Source organism: Liolophura sinensis, chromosome 7, assembly GCF_032854445.1.
Source record: "Liolophura sinensis isolate JHLJ2023 chromosome 7, CUHK_Ljap_v2, whole genome shotgun sequence".
NCBI lineage: Eukaryota > Metazoa > Mollusca > Polyplacophora > Chitonida > Chitonidae > Liolophura > Liolophura sinensis.
Window position 1 is genome coordinate 38,092,665 of NC_088301.1, and position 20,992 is coordinate 38,113,656.

General features: G+C 39.0%; 1 protein-coding gene across 3 annotated transcripts in view; it reads right to left on the reverse strand.

Moving 5' to 3' along the window:
- Positions 1 to 20,992, reverse strand: part of LOC135470543 (serine/threonine-protein kinase PLK1-like) — a 32,820-nt gene that overhangs the window by 3,093 nt on the left and 8,735 nt on the right. For all 3 annotated transcript variants that reach the window (XM_064749551.1, XM_064749550.1, XM_064749552.1), the window contains exons 3-13: positions 14,578 to 14,685; positions 12,970 to 13,086; positions 9,992 to 10,209; positions 6,812 to 6,907; positions 5,870 to 6,139; positions 5,587 to 5,719; positions 4,425 to 4,593; positions 3,880 to 3,957; positions 2,658 to 2,820; positions 1,827 to 1,956; positions 114 to 233 (exon numbers count right to left, since the gene is read on the reverse strand). In XM_064749551.1, coding sequence (XP_064605621.1) covers positions 114 to 233; positions 1,827 to 1,956; positions 2,658 to 2,820; positions 3,880 to 3,957; positions 4,425 to 4,593; positions 5,587 to 5,719; positions 5,870 to 6,139; positions 6,812 to 6,907; positions 9,992 to 10,209; positions 12,970 to 13,086; positions 14,578 to 14,685 — 1,602 coding nt within the window. The remainder of the gene's footprint in view (positions 1 to 113; positions 234 to 1,826; positions 1,957 to 2,657; positions 2,821 to 3,879; positions 3,958 to 4,424; positions 4,594 to 5,586; positions 5,720 to 5,869; positions 6,140 to 6,811; positions 6,908 to 9,991; positions 10,210 to 12,969; positions 13,087 to 14,577; positions 14,686 to 20,992) is intronic.

The window sequence follows — 20,992 nt, forward strand, 5'->3', positions numbered from 1 at the left end:
CCTTATGTCATGCAGATATTTATAATGTAAATTTTATTATACAATATATACTAGCCATGTAAAAGACACAAATGGAAATCCAGAGATCGTGAATAAGTATGACTTCAACACACCTGTAGGGTTCCATCACTCAAGTAGAGGACAATTGCTTTGGCTGTTCGGAACCACTTCTTCAGATACAGGCCACCCGACCAAGTCTCGTCCAAGTCACGTGACCCGTCCATATCACCACCCTAGAGAAGGCAAAAACGTTAACGTCATATACATGTGCCTTCATGGAAACAGGTTGAATTCTTATTCAACATAGTTAGAAAATCCTTGCTTATTTGAAAAAAAAAACATGTACATTTAGGGCGCACTGCTGTCTCAGAGCCGGGCAATCAATGGCGTTTCGTGACTTTGCATAAGGATTAGCCTCACTCAGCAAGAAGGGATTCAGAGCGCTAGCTTCACCTTTTTTATTTCAGCAGCGGCTGGCAAGCTGAACACCTGATGCCAACTACGAAAAAGCCAGGTGTAAATATATTGCGCCTTAGATCAGCTTAAATTGTACGAGTTTGCTTTAAGGGCTGACATTGAGAAATTAAAACTGTTACAGAGTTTGATTATCACTGACACTATAGCCTGCAATACCCTGGATGCCAAGCAAAAGAACACCAGGTGTAAATATATTGCGATGGGTAATGTCTCTCCTTCTATCCACGTTAGCATTTCAGGATTTGTTTAAGGGGCTGAAGTGGCACATTTAACGGTATTTACACAGTATATCAAATAGGGTGGAAACAGGTAACGCACAAAAATACAAGGGAATCGGTTTATAGACCGAGCATTGTTTGAAATTTGGATTGCATATTATAACAACCAACATCCTGTCCTGATGCCAAAAAATGCCACAACAAATAATTTAAAGTGGATACTCCTGATCATGACAAATGATTGGCGTGTTCGGTTTGGTTTACAAATGAAACCGTCAACAGACGTGTATATTGTATCGTTTGTTCTAGAAATGGATCCTTTCTGTGTACGGATAGATAGGTAAGGCATGAGATTTGTGCGGGAATTTGGCGACAAAAAGAAATAGCCCATAAACAAAACAAACCCATATCCTTAACAACTGAATTGCCCTAAAGGAGGGTTGAAAATCACAGTCCACTCCCCGGGTGATTTGAAAACAGATTTGCCCAAGGATCTGCAGCAGGTGCCAGTCATTGACCAGATGTATTGTCCTGCACGGCCAAGTTTAATCTTCGTGTCCACAGACACACGCTTTTGGAAATGCCACAAAGATTTCCTTTAAGTCCTCACTGTACATTGTTTGTCTTCCCAATAGTTTCTCCAAACCATTTCACACCTCCCAGGGTTTGTTTTCTGATGCCAATCGAGAAGCTAATGTTTGAAAAGAATTGTCTACTTTAATAGTCTTGGGGTTGAAAAAGGTGTTCTTGAAACTAAATGTATATGTCTACAGTATAGAGACTAAAACCAGAGCAGCAGAGTGTGATATAGGCAAATGGCCACAAGTAATGCAGATAAAACTGGACTTCTTGTCAATCTACCACAGTTAGGGTTTTATTCTAACTGGTCATGTGTATGCTTAAATAGTAGCAACTCACACACCTACTGCCATTTGAAAGTATTCAGTAGAAGTAGGCCTATCAAGCATATTTTATTGTTTAAATGTAACATAACTTAAAGAAGAAAAACACTCCATTATGTGTTCTTTAGGAAATCATACAAATGTTTAACCTTTATGTATAACTTAATGTAATATCAAGAATTTGTATTTTTCTAATGCAAATTTAATGTGTTGAAAACCTAACACTTACCTGTATAAGATGCTCGTCCATGTATTGAGCAAAATGCTGAAGGAGTGTTGTTTTCTTCTGTAACTCTCCTGGTGTACAATCCGTGGTGTATGCCGACAGTTTACCACTCAGATCATAATACTGAACAGCTCTGCAAAACACCAAACAAAAACACGTTAATGTAGTGTGCAAACTATAAATTTAAAAGCAGTAAAAGTAACAGCTTACTAGATCCCGGCACATTTGCACCACCAAAAGGGACCGTTTCTGTTTCAAACATCTCCTTCGCAGTGAATGCAAATGGCGAAGATAAAGCACAAATTATACAAACACATCTACAGAAAATATGCACTCTGTATTGATTCCCTGCAAGATAAGGTTACCTTTCAAAGATCACTTCGATACGTGGTACAAGTCGCGCCAAGTAAACGCTGACCGACATATTTTTCAAGGTGTTTCGATCGCGTCTCAACAACTTTGATTGTTTGTTACTCGTTTTGTAATTGGTGGCCAATATTACCCCAGGCCAAACTCCACAGCCGAACACGGGCCACTTAGAGCTCTTATGTTTGCAGGTCAAGTAGAATCAGTGACCAAATTCGTACCGGCGCAATCTTTGCTGATTAAAGCCAAATTCGTGAGAAACTACAAGTTGCGTCACAAACAGGTGAGTAAATTGCTCTGCAACCTTTAAAAACTTCCTTGAACTTGATCTTAACGGATAAAGGTACAGTGGGTACAAATGTTTCACTTTCATCACATGGATGTAAATATGGCAAGATGGCCTGTAAACAGCCTTGTTGCATGATTAATGGCTAACTCATTAACCCATAAACGTGTGGCTTTCTTTACCTTCCATCTGGACCCAGTCCAATACGTGATGTGTCGTTAAAGAGAACACCGATTGCATTGTTGGACAACTGGAAACCGAATCCGTATTTGTTAGAATAGTCCACCCATTTGGTGATCCACACAAACGCGGGATCCGCCATTGATTTGGGATTGATTTCTACGTCTGCAATAAATGAACAGTGGTTGATTTACTCATTACCGAATATGTCTTGAAAACCATGGCGACAGATGGCTATATATCTGGAGAGACAAATCAGAAAATGATTTGATCAGCGATTCTTACACGCTACTATTCCAAATAAATTCTTTAAGGCAACATGGAATGAGTATATAGTTCTGTCACATTGGCTTGTGCCACTTCCTTAAACCAAAACACTAAGTTTTGACACCGAAAAAGGATGTGTACAAGATGCAAGTACACCATGCTACTCCACAGTAAGACTGCTTCTTTACTGAAACTAACGATGCCTCTGATGTGGACGTTTAAAACGTTCAACAACTGATCAGTTGTTCTATCCTGTTTATAAGCATCCACACGAAAACGTTGCTAGTTATACGAAAGAAGCTTTATCCACATATAAGGCATTTAAATGGATAACAACTTCTTTTATACAACTAGCGATGTGTCAGCGAGGTGGCTTCTACCGTTATCAAGAAAATAATCATTTACTTGTTACGGTGTCAGCATCCACACCGAAACGTCGTTAATTGTAGTAAATCAGAAGCTATCCATTCATCTCGTTATAGTTCGTGGAGTAGATAGAATGCTTACTTTTGCAGGTGTTGGTCCCAGAAATCTCATATCATTGATTTTATCACTTCATTAATATAAACCAAGTGAATCTTACAACTTGCATAAGCATTAAAATATAAACAGGTGACAAATGAAAATAAATTATACGGTATAACAAACATGTGTATAATATGGATCTAGTAAGGCTAGTTCTGATACGAACGCTGGACCTTGTTGACAAGAGTCTAAAGCTAAGGCAAACGTCGGTGCGTTTACACACTAGGAGCATAACCATCCTAGGAGTGTTGCTTGGATTACGTGGCAGAGTCGTACTGACACACGGCGTCCTTGGTCTGTTTGTTCTTGCCTTATTATTGCATAAGTGCATCTTGTGGTTTACCGCCAAATACGGCATGCTTTCACACAACAATACAAGAATTTGAGGAAGAGAATGCCAGGATGGGCATACGTCTGCCTTTTCTGTCTTACCTTTTGGCATATGGTCTAAACACGTTGTAAGGACATCGAGCAGAACAGAGGCCGACAAAGGTCTAGGCGAGGTCGAGTCTGGAAAATGAGATGTTGGACTGAGGCAAACGTTCCTAACTCTTCCTTTAGGAATGGTCTTTCAAATAAATTGAACAATCTATTCAACTGTCACTGTTACTTTTCGACACAGCACTTTATTCCACCTTGCTGAGGATGGTCGCCGCTTTCCCGCGGTATCCTCCCACCAATGCTGGCCCTTGTCGTATAAGTGAAATATTCTTGAGTAAAATAAAATAACTAAAATAAATAGCGTTCTAACGAATGCTATGCAAAATGTTCATATGTTTACTTTAGACAGACTCGCATGTTGCGTTTTGGAAGATAAGTTGCGTGTCAGTATAATTAATATGTCCATAAATCAGGCTTATATGAAGTACAGTTAACATAGCCGTTAGGACAATTGCTGTTACAATTCCATGGTTTCATGATGTGTATACACCCGAGGTAATGGGATAATCCAGATTATTCTCAGCTAAGCTGTTTACCTCTTTGGCTGGGGGAGCTGGAACGATCACCCTTGACCTTGTCTGTTGATTTGTCTTTGATCACAGTCTTAGAAGCCGGGGTCAGCTCAATGTCCCCGCCTTGGTTTGGGTTTGTGTGGACGGCAAGGTCCGGCTGAGAGGGAGCTGAGGGTAGAGGGCGCTCACGAATCTGCCAGAAGGAAAGATAATATGTTTACTTATCAAAAGCATATGAGGATTAAATTTAGAGAAAGGTTAACAAATGCACTGTAAATGAAATCGGTGTCACAAAATCAACAGTATCAGTAGCAACACTGGCATTCAAGGCACGTTCTGCCACACCACTCGTTTATATCAAGTAAATCTGGTAATCGAAAGAGGAGACCAACAGGTATGGTTGGTTGAGTTCATTCAAAGTCACCTTAGTTATTTGAGCTACAAATTTGTCGTTGTTTTGTTTTTATCCGAACACAACAATAACCAAACATGTTACATTAGTATTACTGATATGGCTGAAGTGACATCATCTATGGGATGATGGAGCCTTGTGGGTTGTACGAGATCCGATTAGCCCTTATCTTGGTTTCGTGGATGAGGTAACACAGGGCAACATGCTTGAATGTTAATTAAACTGACAGCGTCATCTAGAATATGAAAATATGCAAATTAGCTGCTTGACACCTAGCGGTCGTTAACAGCTCGTACTGACGGTGGGAAACTGTCCCAACACTGTAAACATCCAATCGACCGTCTCCCTCGTCAATGTTCTGCATATATTTCATAGGTTATGATCTATGTACTGCCACCACCCTCGTATGAACATCGAAACAACTGATCCGTGAAATAAGAAAACGTCCATTTCACATCAGACTGTACTGCTCTACTGACTTCGTCCTATTTCATTTCTAGTCACAACGACTTGGGTGTAGAGGTCAGTTTTATGAGGTGAGGAGATTTATGCTTCTGGAAGACAATTATAAATTCCCCACATTTTACTATCAACAATGGTGTGACCATTGTGGGAAGTAAGTATTTTAAATAAACGTTCAAAGGCTGTGCTTGGTTGCACATTAGAGGAAAGGTTTACAAGAAGAAAAAAAACAATTAATGATGGACGTCCTGTAAAAAATGATACATACAGGATACACGAATTGCCTTCAATAATTTGCCAAAATTGATTTACCAAAACAACCTCTTTCTCCTCCTCGCGATCTTCAGGCTGGATTCCCTTAGTGGTAATTTTCCATTGACTTAGTGACGATGTGATTTTCTTCATGGCATCATTCTGGGAGACCGGAACTGCATATGACATTGGTCTGCAGAAATGGAAATATTTCCAGTTAGGTTCCGACAAAAACGACATATATCAGGAACATTATCTTTCATTATCTTGAAAGAAAGATTTAAAAACTGAAGGCAGACAAAAAGGTATTTAGTAAATTATCAGAAAATAGTGGAATACTTACCGAGACCCACCGGAAGTGAACTTTGGCGCGGAAGTACAAGAGGACGTTGGTAAGACTTTGGGCACATAACCACTTGTAAGAAATTCGTCCGCCATGAGATCGTCCAGTGTTGGCCGTAGTTCGGGCTCGGGTGTCAAACATCTCCGGATTAGGTTTTTGGCGGCATGAGACAAACCAGGTGGAAGAAAATACGAATTGGCGGTGATTCGTACATATGTCTCCTTCAGACTGGAAGTTTCGAAAGGTGGTCTACCGACTAGAAGAGCGTACCTGTGGTGGATATGAAAGTAAACGTTCTTTATAAGCTGCCAATGAATCATATCTGGTAACTTTTGAAATAATAGCATAGTAGTCTGACTACTATTTTTAATCCATTAAGTTTTAATCTTTCAGTACCTGGAATTCTACTGTCTGTTTTCCGAGAATTCGAACTAATGAAAATTGCTAAAATATGGATTAAACACAAACACAAAGTAAGCAATGTGAGAGAAGTTTGGACTATTGTTGAGAATAAAATCCTTTGCCGAAAATATTTCTCAACAGTTCGTTGAGAAATATCTATCGATGGGCCACTAAGGAAGCGGATGACAGTTACGGAAAGTTGGAGATAATAAAGGCTTGTTCTTCACAAGTTCTTTCTCTAAAGCGACATGCCAATCCAGCCCAATATCAACAATGCATTCTGTTTATCTTCACGCTAAATTTCCGTGATACGGTTTAGCCGAAAATCTCTTGCCAATCACAGACGAGAAAACAGGCTCTTGATCTTCAGATTTACAGTCTCTAACAATGCTGACAATTCAACAGATTTCTTTTGTTATCGTGGAGGGCACTTTGATGGCACCGCATTTCTCTCTTGTTCTGTCCATTGTGTGTGCTCATATGTACCTTTATTACAATTGCAGCTGGTAAAAGATTTTTGCTAAATTCTGACGAACTCACATCACGCAGCCAATTGCCCAGATGTCTGCTTCATAGCTGTGTCCTTTCTTCTGCAGAACTTCTGGAGCTATGTAATTTGGTGTCCCACACACAGTCCTGCAACATAAATTTATATCAAATTATGAATGAAATCGTTGACTGACTTAATAGCTGATAATCAACACAGTAAGGATAATTAACTTGTGCACTGATGTTAACATTCCTACAAGCCTGGCTAGGGTGAAAACCCAATACATGTTGTTATATATCATGGCAGTTACCAGCACTCATAACGCATTCGCACTCCCTAAACATATACTAAGTGTACTAAAACTAAGGAACAATCAATGGTAAAGTTTATTTAAATACGCTAACCGAATTAATCAGCGACTTTTATGTGAACACATACAAAACAAAATTACAAACAGTTTTGCACCTACGTCAGAACAACTGCAATAAACTATATAAAGAAATACAGCCATAGATTACAGAAATGTTCAGATGTTACAAAATGGGCAAAGGGTATGAATTAATTTGTCATTCTATCCATATAAGTAATCATCCTACCAGTTTATATTCAGATCCAGAAAAGTGTGCCTTTCGAAAAGAAATCGGGAGAAGTTTGAGGTTTTTTGTTCCGTGTTTTGTTCTATTCTTAAAAATCTGCACCAACTTGTTTCGCCAGTATCAACATAGATAATCTTAGGGCTGAGCCCCTGGTTCCTTGTCAAACACATACTTATGATAGCCAGTGACAGAGGCTATATCATTTGTGCTATGTACAGGCACTTGACGGCCTCTGACTGATGTCAAGACATCTATTTTTCATAGATGATGGCACTAAATCTCTGTGTACTATTGCTGCAATAGGGCTTTCAATTTTGTGACCCTTGCTACTTCAAGATTTACTGCTCTAGGAAGGGATAAGACGAAATACTGGGAATTATAACTCTTGGCGTAGTCCTTGGTCTCGAGAATCAATCATAAAATAAATTACTGTAATGGTTTAACAAGACAATCAAGGGCAGATACCTTACTGGAAAAGTATGGTATTATTAAATGTAAATTACGAGAAAACATCAGCCTATGACTGTATAGGGACAAGACAGGGGTATTCGCTTAAACGTGGCCACGATGTTAAAATGTCACACCATCTTGTCTGACCATATAGGTAATGCAAGGATAAAGACTAACGCGTTACAATTTGTACTTTGTACGCGAACTGAAGAGTAATCTATCCATGAACACATATGAATAACAACACTTCGTCAAAGGCCCTGTCTCCTAAAGCATGATATGATATTCCAGCCACATTCTGGTCACGGACTACGACATAATGTTAATTATATTTCTCGGGGTATTAGTCCATGCCCGAAGGCGCTCTTGGCTCTAAGGATATCATCAGGCTCATAAAGACTTGTAAGTACTTCCTGAACCCTCAAAAGGTACTCAGTCGCCCAACCAGTATATAGATGACTCGACTTTTTGCTACGAAAGGTGACAAATAATAAGCATTAGGGACCATTTGTCCGCGAAGCCATCTTGAATTTTGGAGTGTTGAATCAGTTATTTTACTCCTCAAGAGCTTACATCTTTGAGCCAGCCATATATCTTTATAGATGAACATATTTACATATTCACATGCAGCTTTATTGTTTCAGAATAACATCTTGATGATTTCCTTTCCTTTACATTTCCAATACGCTTAGCTGGACATCTAAAGTTTAAGAGAAACACGTGTCTCCCACGTGTAGTTTGATGACTCAAACTTCTGCACTCACAACATTTTCTTAGCCAGAAATAGAGAGAATCACCTGGAGATACTCAATTAAACCGCCAGTTTTGTTTCCGGAGTATACAGAAAAGAGCATGTTGAGTATAAAAAAAGGGAAAAAAAGAATGAGGGTTATTAAAAACCTGGATTGTCGAGTTTTCGTGTACATGTATTTATTACATTCAGTTAGCCTAGTTTCTCCTTCAGGGCAAGTTGTGGTTACGGTATAATTAGATACATCACCCGACAAATAGCCAGCAAATTACATTTATTTAGAGACTGTACACTTTTCACCACACCACCCGTCTGTTACAGCAGTAAAACACACGTCTGCTAGAGTTGCTCATTCGCTTCTTTAAAGGTAAAGGCAAAGCCAGTATCGTTCTGGGGCAGGTTTTTCAAAACTGTCCCAGGACTTTATACTGCATTTAACTTTAGTCAAGTCTTCCGTTTTGTGCTTCGCCCAAAAATAATTGTGTAAAAAGTATATTAAATATTAACTAAATCTGCTGCTGTTCCATTTGATCTCTGCACATCTGTTTTGGTAGCTGGGTTTTATAAAAATCGTAAAAATATAATATGACATAATGCCGGGTATAATATTAGGTAATACACTTTTGAACAGCCGGGCCCTGCACACCTGACTCTCCCACACATGAAAGCAAAAAATGACCTTACGTATGGGTTACGTAACGGGTTTTAGATTTGTTTGGTGAGTGATCGGGTGTCGCCCTCAAAACGTCAACAAAGATCATTCTAGAAGTAGGACTAATGTAAGAGCCATCAAGTAAATGAGATATAAACAGCAACAGAGTTTTTTTTCCAAACGAATTTTTTTTTTATGAAAGACAAACATGTCATGTCATAACTGTGTTCTAGGTTTAAGAAAAGAATTTGATTCCTTTAAGTCACTACAAGGTTTTCTACACTGCGACAAGTTCAGTACCGTATCACAGTTCAACCCACCAGGCCTATGGGTTCAAACTCAGGCCGGTCGTATAGCTTTTATAACTCGATGTACCCGCTCACATTGTCAAAAATATTGAAACATAGGGAGCCGGCGCCCAATAAAGAGCTGTCGCCTGAGTAGTTTAGCACCGTTCCTTGTAGATAGATTAGGTTAATCCTGTCAAATACACTCTGCAAACAGACACCCCAAACAGTTCGAGTTCCGCTGTTTGGCCACGTGAGAGGGTCACATGGTCAAAGATAACTTGGGTTATTGACAGCTGAGCTCTTCAGGTGTGGAGATAAAGAAAACAGGAGTTTGCGACAGTTCAGTTTCCGCTTTTAGCGTCTACATGTATATCACCTAGGCCCCGTGGCTCAATATGGTAAAAGATCTTAGCTGATCACTCCATGGGTAATATGACTGTCAACTTTATACAGAAAATAATACAAACTAATAAGAACTTAAATGTACTTACATTTTCTTCTCTCCTTCATAATCAACCCTTGTGGCTAATCCGAAGTCTGCTATTTTTAAGTCCATATTGTCATTGAGAAGCATATTGCCAAGTTTTAAGTCTCTGTGAATGATGTTCCTATTATGTATATATCGTACACCTTCGATGAGATGCTTCACGTAGTATCGTACTTCCGTTTCTGTAAGCGTCTTTCTGTGTTTGACAACGTGGACGAGAGACTGAAAGCCAAAGTGAAACATTCATTACAAATTAATTAGCAACCTACTATAGAATCACAAACATGTGGAAGTTGTTTCAATTATTCGTTTCAAATTCGTTTATGTTGTTTTCCAGCTTGGAGTGGATATCATGAAGCGAATTTCGTTATTTGCACGGAACTCCATGCATACCTGCATTGTTATAGCAAATTCGCACAGCAAATTCGCACAGCAAATATTTCCCCAATTGGTCCGCTATATACAAATATCCTCAGTTAGTCAGTTAACTACATATATCTCCCCAATCAGCCAGAAACATAAACATATATCCCTACTTACTGAACTACATACATATAACCCCATTTGGTACGCTACATACATATATCTCCCCAATCTGTCAGATATATACACATATATCCTCAACTGGTCTGCTACATACATGTATCTCCCTAATAAGCCAGAAATATACACATACATCCCATTTGGTGCACTTCATTCATATATCCCCAGTCTGTCAGATATATACACATATATCTCCAATTGGTCAGCTACATATATATCTCCGCAATCAGCCAGAAACATACACATATATCCCCACTTACTGAACTATATACATCTATCCCCATTCGTTACGCTACATACATATATCTCCCCAATCTGTCAGATATATAGGCACACACACACATAAATATATATATGTATATATATATATATATCCAGAAGTGGGACGACTGTGTCATTGTCATTGTGGAAATGCGAGCTCAACGATGGGGAATGTTAAATATTCATTAAGAGTCTAGCAAAGCGCTCTAGCGTAGAAAAAGTGTCCACACAACAGCTAATGGCATCTTGCCTCCTACAATTCACATGTTTTCATTGCACTGGTCTAAATGACCTTGCCGAGGGGCTGCATTTTTCTTGAACTAATTGAAACTTGAAATCTCATCATCGCACTCATTTCTATTGTTTCGCTGCATTTATTTTTATCCTTGCAAAGAAATTCTTGTCGATGTTGAGGGCAGCATGTCCTTGGAGTCATTGAAAGAGGGTGTTGTGCCCGCGAGAGAAATTAGAAAGCAGCTATAGCCCTTAAGGTCGGTCTAGACAAACAACAAGAACGAAAAAGAATGTGCGAAACGAAGACTGTTTCACAGATTATTTTAAATATAGCCGACGTATAATTTGACTGCATTCTGTGCTGCCAGTATGTCAGCCGGTATAAGTAGTTCATTATCGATTAGCCCTTAAACAAAGAACGAAGGTATCTTTATCCGATAAGATCAAACTTCATAAAACTGCATCGACGAATTATATTTTTTCTCTCTCTTAATAAAATATCTGAACTGTATAGTAGTAACGCATATCACTGACGTGATGCTGTTTTCAACCCAGCCTAATAAATGATCCAGCTCTGTGAGATTTATTTTAAATTTTTGACATTTTAGTCAAAATGTAGATATTCCGGTTATTTCCTGGCCTGTTTGGTCTCTTGGGTCAATTCAGTACCAGCAGATACATCTTATGCATACGCATTTGCCCACCCGTGTATGATGAGGAAATCGAACACCAAGAACAGGTGTTGATAAGTTAGTATCTGAAGGTTACAGGCATAACTTTAAAAACACATGACAAGGGTTGCCGATAACTGTGCTTTCTGTAGACAACTTCAGTTTAGACCATGAGACCATAACGTATGGAATCTAGTATTCACACTCACTATCTGAGGGTTATTGGCACTGGAGTATTCTTAAGTAACGCGGAAAGGACACATCGTGCGATTAAATAAAATACCTAAATGAAAGCTAAGACACCATCATGCACGCCGCGATTCAACTATTGTGAACAAAGACTGAAATTCTATTTGGAAGAAAATATACAGAGAGTATAGAAAGTAGCCATGAATGAGTGTATCTAACAGTGACATGTGACCAGTCATTAGGTTAGTTCCCTCAAACGTGTTTACTGGATTTACAAAGCACCGTGTACACGTCAGAAACAAAAACAATGAGGGCTCTTTAACCGCATACTCTCGTTAATTAAATGCAGCTGACAAAGACGGAGATTACTAGGACAGAATAAGCAATAAAGAGACTTTGCACTGAGTCTTTTTTTTTTCTTTTGATTTTCTCTTTCTTGCACGCGGCCAGAGAGACATTTTGCACATCCCTACACAATAGAATGTTTCCTCCCTGCATTTATCTATACATAGTCTATATTAGGACGGGCACATCTGTAACTCTTCATTCTTCTTTTTTCATATGTTGTTTCTAATTTATTCATATTTTGTTATTACTACATGAAAAAAACACAATGAAAGAAAATTTACTTCCACTAACTCTTTATGGACACGCGGGTTCTGATAACAAACAGTAGTTAGTATAGTTCAGCAGATACAACTGAAAAGTAGATTTGTATCAAAAGTAGATTTTGAGATCAACATCGCGGTATAATGTTCGCGGTATAAGACGCAAATAAGGTTTTAAACATCCTTTATAAATTTAGTTTTCCGAAAATTTCGAAATTATCTTATTACAAGAAGTTTGATTTTTGGAAGATATGCGGCGAAGTATATTTTTAGTGTTACTAATGTGTGCACAGGATATAACTTCTAGTGGAAGGTATGTGTAAAATGCGAACTGCACGGAAGATATAAACACTGAATTCATTAAAAACGATAAACCGGTATGGTAGTAATGGACACACCCTACCTTGATATATATCTATAATGAGTAACCACATACGTCACTGCTGACAAAAGTAGTCACATTTGACTTCTCGTACCTTTCGACAGCAGTTCTCCAGAACGATATATACGTTGTCTTCGTCTTCGAAAAAGTTGTGGAATTCCACAACATGTTTGTGCTTGAGATCCCGATGCAGCTCCACCTCACGAAGGATCTGGAAATGAAGAAAAGGCAACCCAGGTATAGACCAGAAAAAAACACTCAATGGACAAGCATACGAAAATTATTTTTGTATAGTCACTCTCATCTCAGATAACAATTTTGTATTTAATACCAGCAGACTGCCCAATACACTCGGCTAAACAGTTTACATTGAACTTCTTGCTCAATATCTTGTAGGTATTACGCTCGCGATCAGTCGTGATTCACTAGAAACATAGTATACATTAATTTTGGTTAATTTTGAATGTTTTCCACTAATATAGCGTTGCTTTGTTTTATTTAATGTGGACGCAGCGTTCAAAGATGTATACACAATTGATATTTCCTGCAGGATAATCTCTGCACCAATGCTACTCGGATGAGTTGAAACGTGACAAAGACAACAATATGTGCATGCTCATGCAGTTTTTTGGACCGAATCTTTGTGGCAAGGCTTATCTGTTGTTCATCAGTATGTGATAAGTGGCTTGCATTCTCGCAGACGACAGCCTCTGTGATTAAAAAGGTGCAGATTATATGTGAACACACACTGCTTGATTGGATAAGCACGAGGGTCCATTCAGTCGGATATTTATTCCAAGTTTGAAACCCGATTTTTCCCAAAGCAAACTTAAAACGCGTCATTCGGTAATACAGCCTCGCAGGTGTCACGGGAGAGCTCGGCAAAAGAAAGCTCAGTCTTCAGCTGGGCCAATTTTCTTTACAAAGAGGGCCTCAAGCCCAGCAAATCTGCTCACATCCGAAAAGTTCATTTTGTCGATTTTGTTTGCTAAGTTCTCAATGGATTTCCGGTAAGCAGAAGAAGTCGTTGTAACCTTTCCCCTGGTTTGCAGGGAAACATCGTGACAGTCTCACAGAAATCTGGAGAATCTTTTTTCGATATAGATATACAAACGTCAAATCAGTACATAAGGCAGAGGTCGAGGACTTGCTGAAAGCACCAGTGCGATGCTTTAATATTCATGTTTGATGTTATTGCAAGTAATACAGAATTCACAGCGTATTGCTAGCTAATGCGTAATTTGGTTTTACTAATGAATGATTGACCAATCGATTGACTGGCTAATTGAGAGTAAAAAGCATCTACAATGCTAATCTGAGAAGGAAGCACAGTGGATGACCTTGAATTTTATGCCAGGACAGTAAAAATTTCCTTTAGCGAGGAACAATGTGAATAATCCATCTTAATCATGAACAAGAACTGATACTGATTTTATCCCATCTGTTCTCAAGGACAAGCTTTAAGAAGGGATGCCAAGCGAATATTAGCAAGAATACAGGGAATCTATATTTGGCCTATTTTAGCAATCTTCTAAAAACTAAAACAATCCGCCACAAGACCTGGCCCTTTACATCATTTCCTAACCAAGGAAATGTGCACAACTCAAGTATTCTTTTATAATGTTTGCGAGTGACAGTATCAATTGGCTGTTCAGATACCACATATATTATACATGTAGACGAGAAAACATCTCAAACATACCTTTTGTCTCTGATGTGGTTTTGATATCCGATTCTTGGAGATGATTTTGCCAGCATACACTCGGCTTGTCTTCAGGTCGGTTAGCTCGTAACATTTTGCGAATCCTCCCTAAGATACAAGAATAATGACTTCATCAGTGCCACATTTATCATTACTTTATGCAATGATCAGTTGTTTTATTAGCTGGTTTGGTTTAGAAATCATGGTGGCCAAATCTTATAGTTAACGCAAAAGAGCAGCAAAAACTTATAAATATCAGAACATATCCTTATATATCCTTACGAATAATTAGATATATAGCATTAAGAGAAAAAGTAAAAGGGGGAAAAAGAAACCCACACAAGACAGAGACTATATAACAAAATAACTCATTTGCTAATCGCAACTGTCTGTTTTTAACCACAGGTAATCTCATCCCAAGGTTCCAGGCTCACCAGAACCCAAGCAGCCTATCTCGTAAAAGCAGACAATTTAGCGCTGGTAACCCCCGTAACACGCTCTCACAACATTTTTTTTCTTCATATGCTCCAAATTTAAATCCAAGGACAGGCCTCTCATTACCAAGCTGATCATTAGAAGGGTAATGGTAGAGATTACAGGGAGCTGACAGTTAGCTGTCATTGTACGGACATGATCGATGTTTTCATCTACACCCATTGTGTGCGTGTGACTGAAGTGAAAAGGCAGATGGTATAACATTACTTTATTGCTCCGATTTTACTTGTATGGCAGACGGGAATACAGTAGCAGTACTGAATTAAAATGAAGTATAGATATTAAGATGAAGAAGGTAAAGCTTGTCCAGAGGATTATATGGTGGCATGCTCCACTTTAATGGTCCAGATAGGTAATATTTTGGTGTCTAATACCCGATCGTAACCAGTGGTGTGCTTTTTTACAACAAACCTGGATTTAGTTCCCAGTTAAGTTTACAGCATATGGCTCTGAAGTTAAGGTTGACCGGCATTTCCAAGCTCTAACCTTACACACATATCAAATTTTTGACAAATGCATTTAACATAGACATTCAAAAGCGAACTTTGACACTCCAAGTCTAGGTGGTGCGACTGAACTTTTAAAGACGTGAGAGGTTGTTGATGGAGTGAAACCTTACTTCCTTAGAGTTTCCCATGCGAAAATATGTAAAACTTATTGTACCGGGGTTTGCTAAGTTTACTTAAGTCTACATAGAGACAAGAGTGCAGCAAAATGACAGAGTTATCTGCCCCTTAGCACCCCATGACTTCCACATCATATTTCATACAACAGGTAATAACATCAGCTGTTGCACGGGCTACTGAACTCCAAACAAAACTTTTGCCCGAGGGTGCGTAAAGACAAGAGACAGAAAAATAAGGAGAAGGTACCTCCCAGAAAGACCTGGAAGCGACGCAGGTTTGCAAAACGGGGAGGAGTTTACAAAAATGTGGTGGGTACAAATAAATGGAGTGTGCACCACAACCTCCGTGGGCATAAGCAGTCGTGTTGCTATACGATGTGCCGGTAAAAGCCTGGTCGCTGCAGGCTGTGTTAATCATCAACACTGTGTATATAGCAATATTCTAGATCCATAATTAAATAAACACCGGCATTTTGGATAATAAATGCAAACTATTTCTTCAAACTTCAGACATCTCCACTATAAAAGTTTCGATGAAACTTAGCTGGAAGCAATCATATAAAAGGTGCATGTCTCAGAGTAGAAAACATAGACATTGAGGAGATGAAGGTTTACTTTTAACTTATAACATTTGTAACTGTAGTATAAAAAGTAATTATTTATTTTGAAAGTGCTAACTGGAGGAAAAAATTTTTTTTCAATACATCATAATTAAAAAGAAAATGAAACCTTCAAACATGAATACCATCGCAAAATGAAATTTGCAATTTTTGGTGAAGTTACATATTACATATTAAATCCAGATGTATCGACGAGATCAGGGCTGGGTCGATGTGTATAAAACTGACATATTCCAGTAACAAAGACTGCTATAAAAAAATCTGAAGGCCAGTCATGTCAACGTTTTTTTTTTCAAAGCAATTAAATCGAAAGTATTTACAGAAAATATGCCAGAAAACAGAACAAAGATATGAGAATAAATGTACTAAGTATATCCCTGCTGGCCTATATATGTCCGTGCATATATAGGCTAAATGCCTGTTATCATTTTGTGATTGAATCGAAAAACTACACTGTTGTGCAACAATAACACCGTCTGATCCAGTGCTTTATTGTATAGGCCTACGCATGACTCATGTGGCCTCTTATCGATAAACTAGGCCTATACAGAGTGCATACTATAGGTCACGTACATGACATCCCGTAGCTATCCAACACCATTAAACTTTCACGGTAATCTTCCTGTGTCCAACGTTCACATTCCCACTAGAACTCGATTAACAGATTCATTATAAATAATGGATCCATGCAGCTTTGATATGCACTGGTTGTGGATAAATAATCTATCCATTATATATATTTGGACGAGACATCCCAACTTACAATCGTATTATAGCTGTATAGTATCTGATCATATACGTACATAGACAACAAAGAATCAGCATTCGTGTAAAATTATTCAAGGCATATATATACATGTGTATATATACTTATAACTGTGACAACTCTGAGTTTCGTGCTAAGCTTAATAGTGACTGAAGCACAGATGATATTTTCCGGTTTGTCACCTGTTGTAGGGGCCTACGAGCTAATGTCAGGACATTAGACGTGTGTACGAAATTGGTGATCTAGATTGCATATTCAACCATCGCCCATGTGCTTGGCCACACTTCCATGTAGCATTGCCTCCATTGGTAGCTCATGCTGATTAAACGCCGGGTTTAAAGTGTCAGTGGGAGTGAAATTTCCGGCTCTGGGTGCGCTGAACACAATGGAATGGTCCGTTAACAGTCAGGACCGAGGTGTGTAGAACAGCCACATTCGAGTGGGGGAAATAATAAGAATAAAAACACAAAGAAGTATATGCAGATTGCTCATATAGAATACAATTGCCTGATTTATAGACCCATGTGTCGAAAAACATAGAGCTACATCAAGTCATATGCTTTAAAGATATATATGGTAAGGTTACCTTATTAAAAGTTAATATATACAATAATCTATAATACAAGCACTATCTATCTATCTATCTATTCATTCCTCTATGTGTAACAGAAACATACAAGACTCAACCCCGGTGTAACTGCAAATAGATATAGGACTAGAAAGCAAAAGCGGTGCGGAATAGTATAAACTGACGTTAAATATGCCGGACATGATGTGTTATCCACCGGAAACTTGTACGGAAAGAACTCAATTTGAAGCCCTGTTTACAGAGCTTGTTGACAGCATCACGATAAAGTATATTCTGATTCTACAATTGCAACTTAGATCAATCTAATAGCCTCCCTACGACAGCATTGGAATTTTAGATGCAAGTCTGTATTCACATGTATCAATTTATTTCATACTTCATCCATGTCATTTCATATGTCATAAGTGTATATTTAACCCATGATCTTCATACATTGTGTAACGATCATGGTTGTGCTGCTTTTCATCACGGCAGTTCGCTTGCTTGTACAGGAAAGAGAATAAAGCCATATTTGCACTTGTATTTATAGATGACCAATTGCCTCCTTCAGAGACAGAGGAGAAAAGGTGTATAGGGATGGGAAAATGTAGAGAGCTGCAACAATCACGGGTTTATGTGAAGGTCCCACTACTGTGTTCCTCAAGCTCTGTGGGCAACTGTACCGAAACCGCAAAACCCGTCAAGCTGGTTGAAAAAAGCTTCCAGAGGGCGAGTGACAATGACATGGCGCTATGCTCATAATGCGCAGACGTGCACCTTCAAGGCCTCGTCTAGTCGAATCGAGAGTCCTTCTCAAGCAGAGAAAGCCATGGCTGTGTTAATGATGGATGCCCTCTGAGAGATGTAGACGTAGATAGTTTTTAAAAGCCCTGCTAATTCCCGTTTTAGATTCAACTCCCGTCTAATTTATCATGGCGCATCAGCAAAACGGTATAAATAGCCGTGGGGAACCGAGCACAGTCAATCATACACAAAGGGTCAAGCTGATGTCGATATGGCTTTAAAAGCGACTACATTAAAGAACAAGTACTTAAAAAATCAATTAGACCAAGGCTAGTTTAAAGTTATAAAATGTACTATGTAGATAACATACACGCTGATGTTAACAAAACGTGTATTGTGACCTGTAGGAAAAACTTTATTTTCAGTTTTTGTCAGAAAGCTCTACATTGTTACATAGTGTCTGTGTGTTTAGAAGGATGGGAGAATAGCTTTATTGGTCAACGTTTAGCTTAACCTGGACACATTAATGTGTTAATCCTTATTTTGATGAGATAAAATTTGGCACAGTAGGCCTACTAAACTTCGTGTCCGGGACATTGACAAGTGGGCAGTTGAGGGCGTGTAACCACGTCTACTCGAGAAGACACGAGACGTAACTGTTAGAAAAAAACACCTACGACTTCATCGACAAATATTGTCCAGTCTTCACTCTCGGTTAACAAATCTTAGCAAATGGCAGCTATTTTTGTCGAAGTGTCTTTTTAAGGGGAAGGGTAAAAGTTAAACTTGGTGCGTCGTAGGAACAGAAAGGGTCACGGCGGATTAATGGGAGCACTATTAATAATCATGTATCGAAGATTTCATTTCTGTTTCCGTAAGGCCGCTCTAAGATACTCAGACGAACGACATCTTTTTTCTGCCAACACCAATAAAACATTTATACATACTTCACAGGTAACTCATATTGGGCATACTATATATAACTCCATTGTATATAGGTTAGGGGCATATGTATTGAGAGGTTTGCGTATTGTCTTTTTACTAGTTTATCTTAACAAATGCACATGTTAGCATGTCATATCGATAGTGGTCACAATAACGTTAAGCTTATTAAATGTTGTTAAGTTGAAGGTAAGAGGTACAGTATAGTTCAGAACGCCACTGCAGCTATCAAAGTCACAACAGGACACAAAGAACGTTGCTCTTATATTCATTATAGCTCCTTCAGCGTTATTTTACACTTGGCCAACTGACAATGTGCCGGAGAAAATGTAAGGTGTCGGGTAGCCTGAGCTGTACAGTGAGGTGAAATATACAGGTGTATAGAGTGTGGTGAACAGGTAAAAAGACGTGTATGTTCAGGTAAATGTGTAAATTGCAGTCACAGGGAGAATATGGCCTAAAGCAAGCTCACACTGATGAAGGTTTAAATGCGTGGGATCTCGGATTTCCTCGGTCTTCAAACCCCGCCCAAACATCTCGTTGTGCACGTATGCACGCATACAGACAGGTGTCATTGTATTGCTATGAAAAGTAAGAATATTTAGTCACCATTAAGCTTTTGGAGCTTAACTTAAGCTATCCGCTCTCTAATCCAATGCAATAGAATTATGTCAAGGCTTGGTCTGAAAGCCACACACTCACCCATGCACAAGAAATTTTTTTGAAAGGTGTATTAAAGTATTGGCGTCACAGTAGTTGAGGCCAATCCAGAAGGGCTTATTAAAAGCGTACGGTTACTAGCGATCAAATCCCATGTATAGTGTGTATGGTTATATAGGCACAGACGACGGTTTGTCTGTATGACCCTCTTAATTCACCCCTAATATCCCCACCCACTTGTCACCCCACTTTTCCAGCTTGTTTTACCTGTCAATCGATGAGCCGTGGCTGGGAGCCATGTAAACATACACAGCCTTCTATCCCCGCACTCTGATCACGGCGTCGATCGCTGGGATCGATCTGCTCAAGAAACGTATGACGTGGCCGTATAGGCCTACAGAATGTATTGACAGTCTGCACTGAAACGTCTGTATTAATCAGCATACAGTTTTAACAAAGGGTGCTTAAGGTTCACAGACTAATTGCACCCACATACTTACTCAACCTTCTTTAATTCTGAGTGTGGTTCCTAAAAACTCCAAACACCTAAGACAAAAATCACCATTGGTTTTTGCTGATAAGTCTCTTTATGTGCCACGCACTAATGCTGGAGGCGTCTCCTTGGCGACCGTTTATTCTGAAGTAATGGGTGAATAATTGATGAATAAACCATAAAATACTGGTTAGACGAGAACGCTTCAAGAGTAGCGCATGTGACCGACGGATAAAGGACCGCCCATGCAGCAATACGGATTAACTGACCTAGGGCTTTCCTGTGGCCGGTTATAGATGTCTGAAGTGCCAAGAGAATCATACAGAAACGTGTGCACAGACGGACTGGAGAAAAATCTCGACACATAAATACGGCCATTCACATTTAAACGCCACTTTTTAGGACATGATCATACGCCCGAAGCACCAAACGATCACAGTCCTTAAATCTAATGATAAAGAGAGGGGATGCGTGAAATATACTCATACTACATTGCTTGATT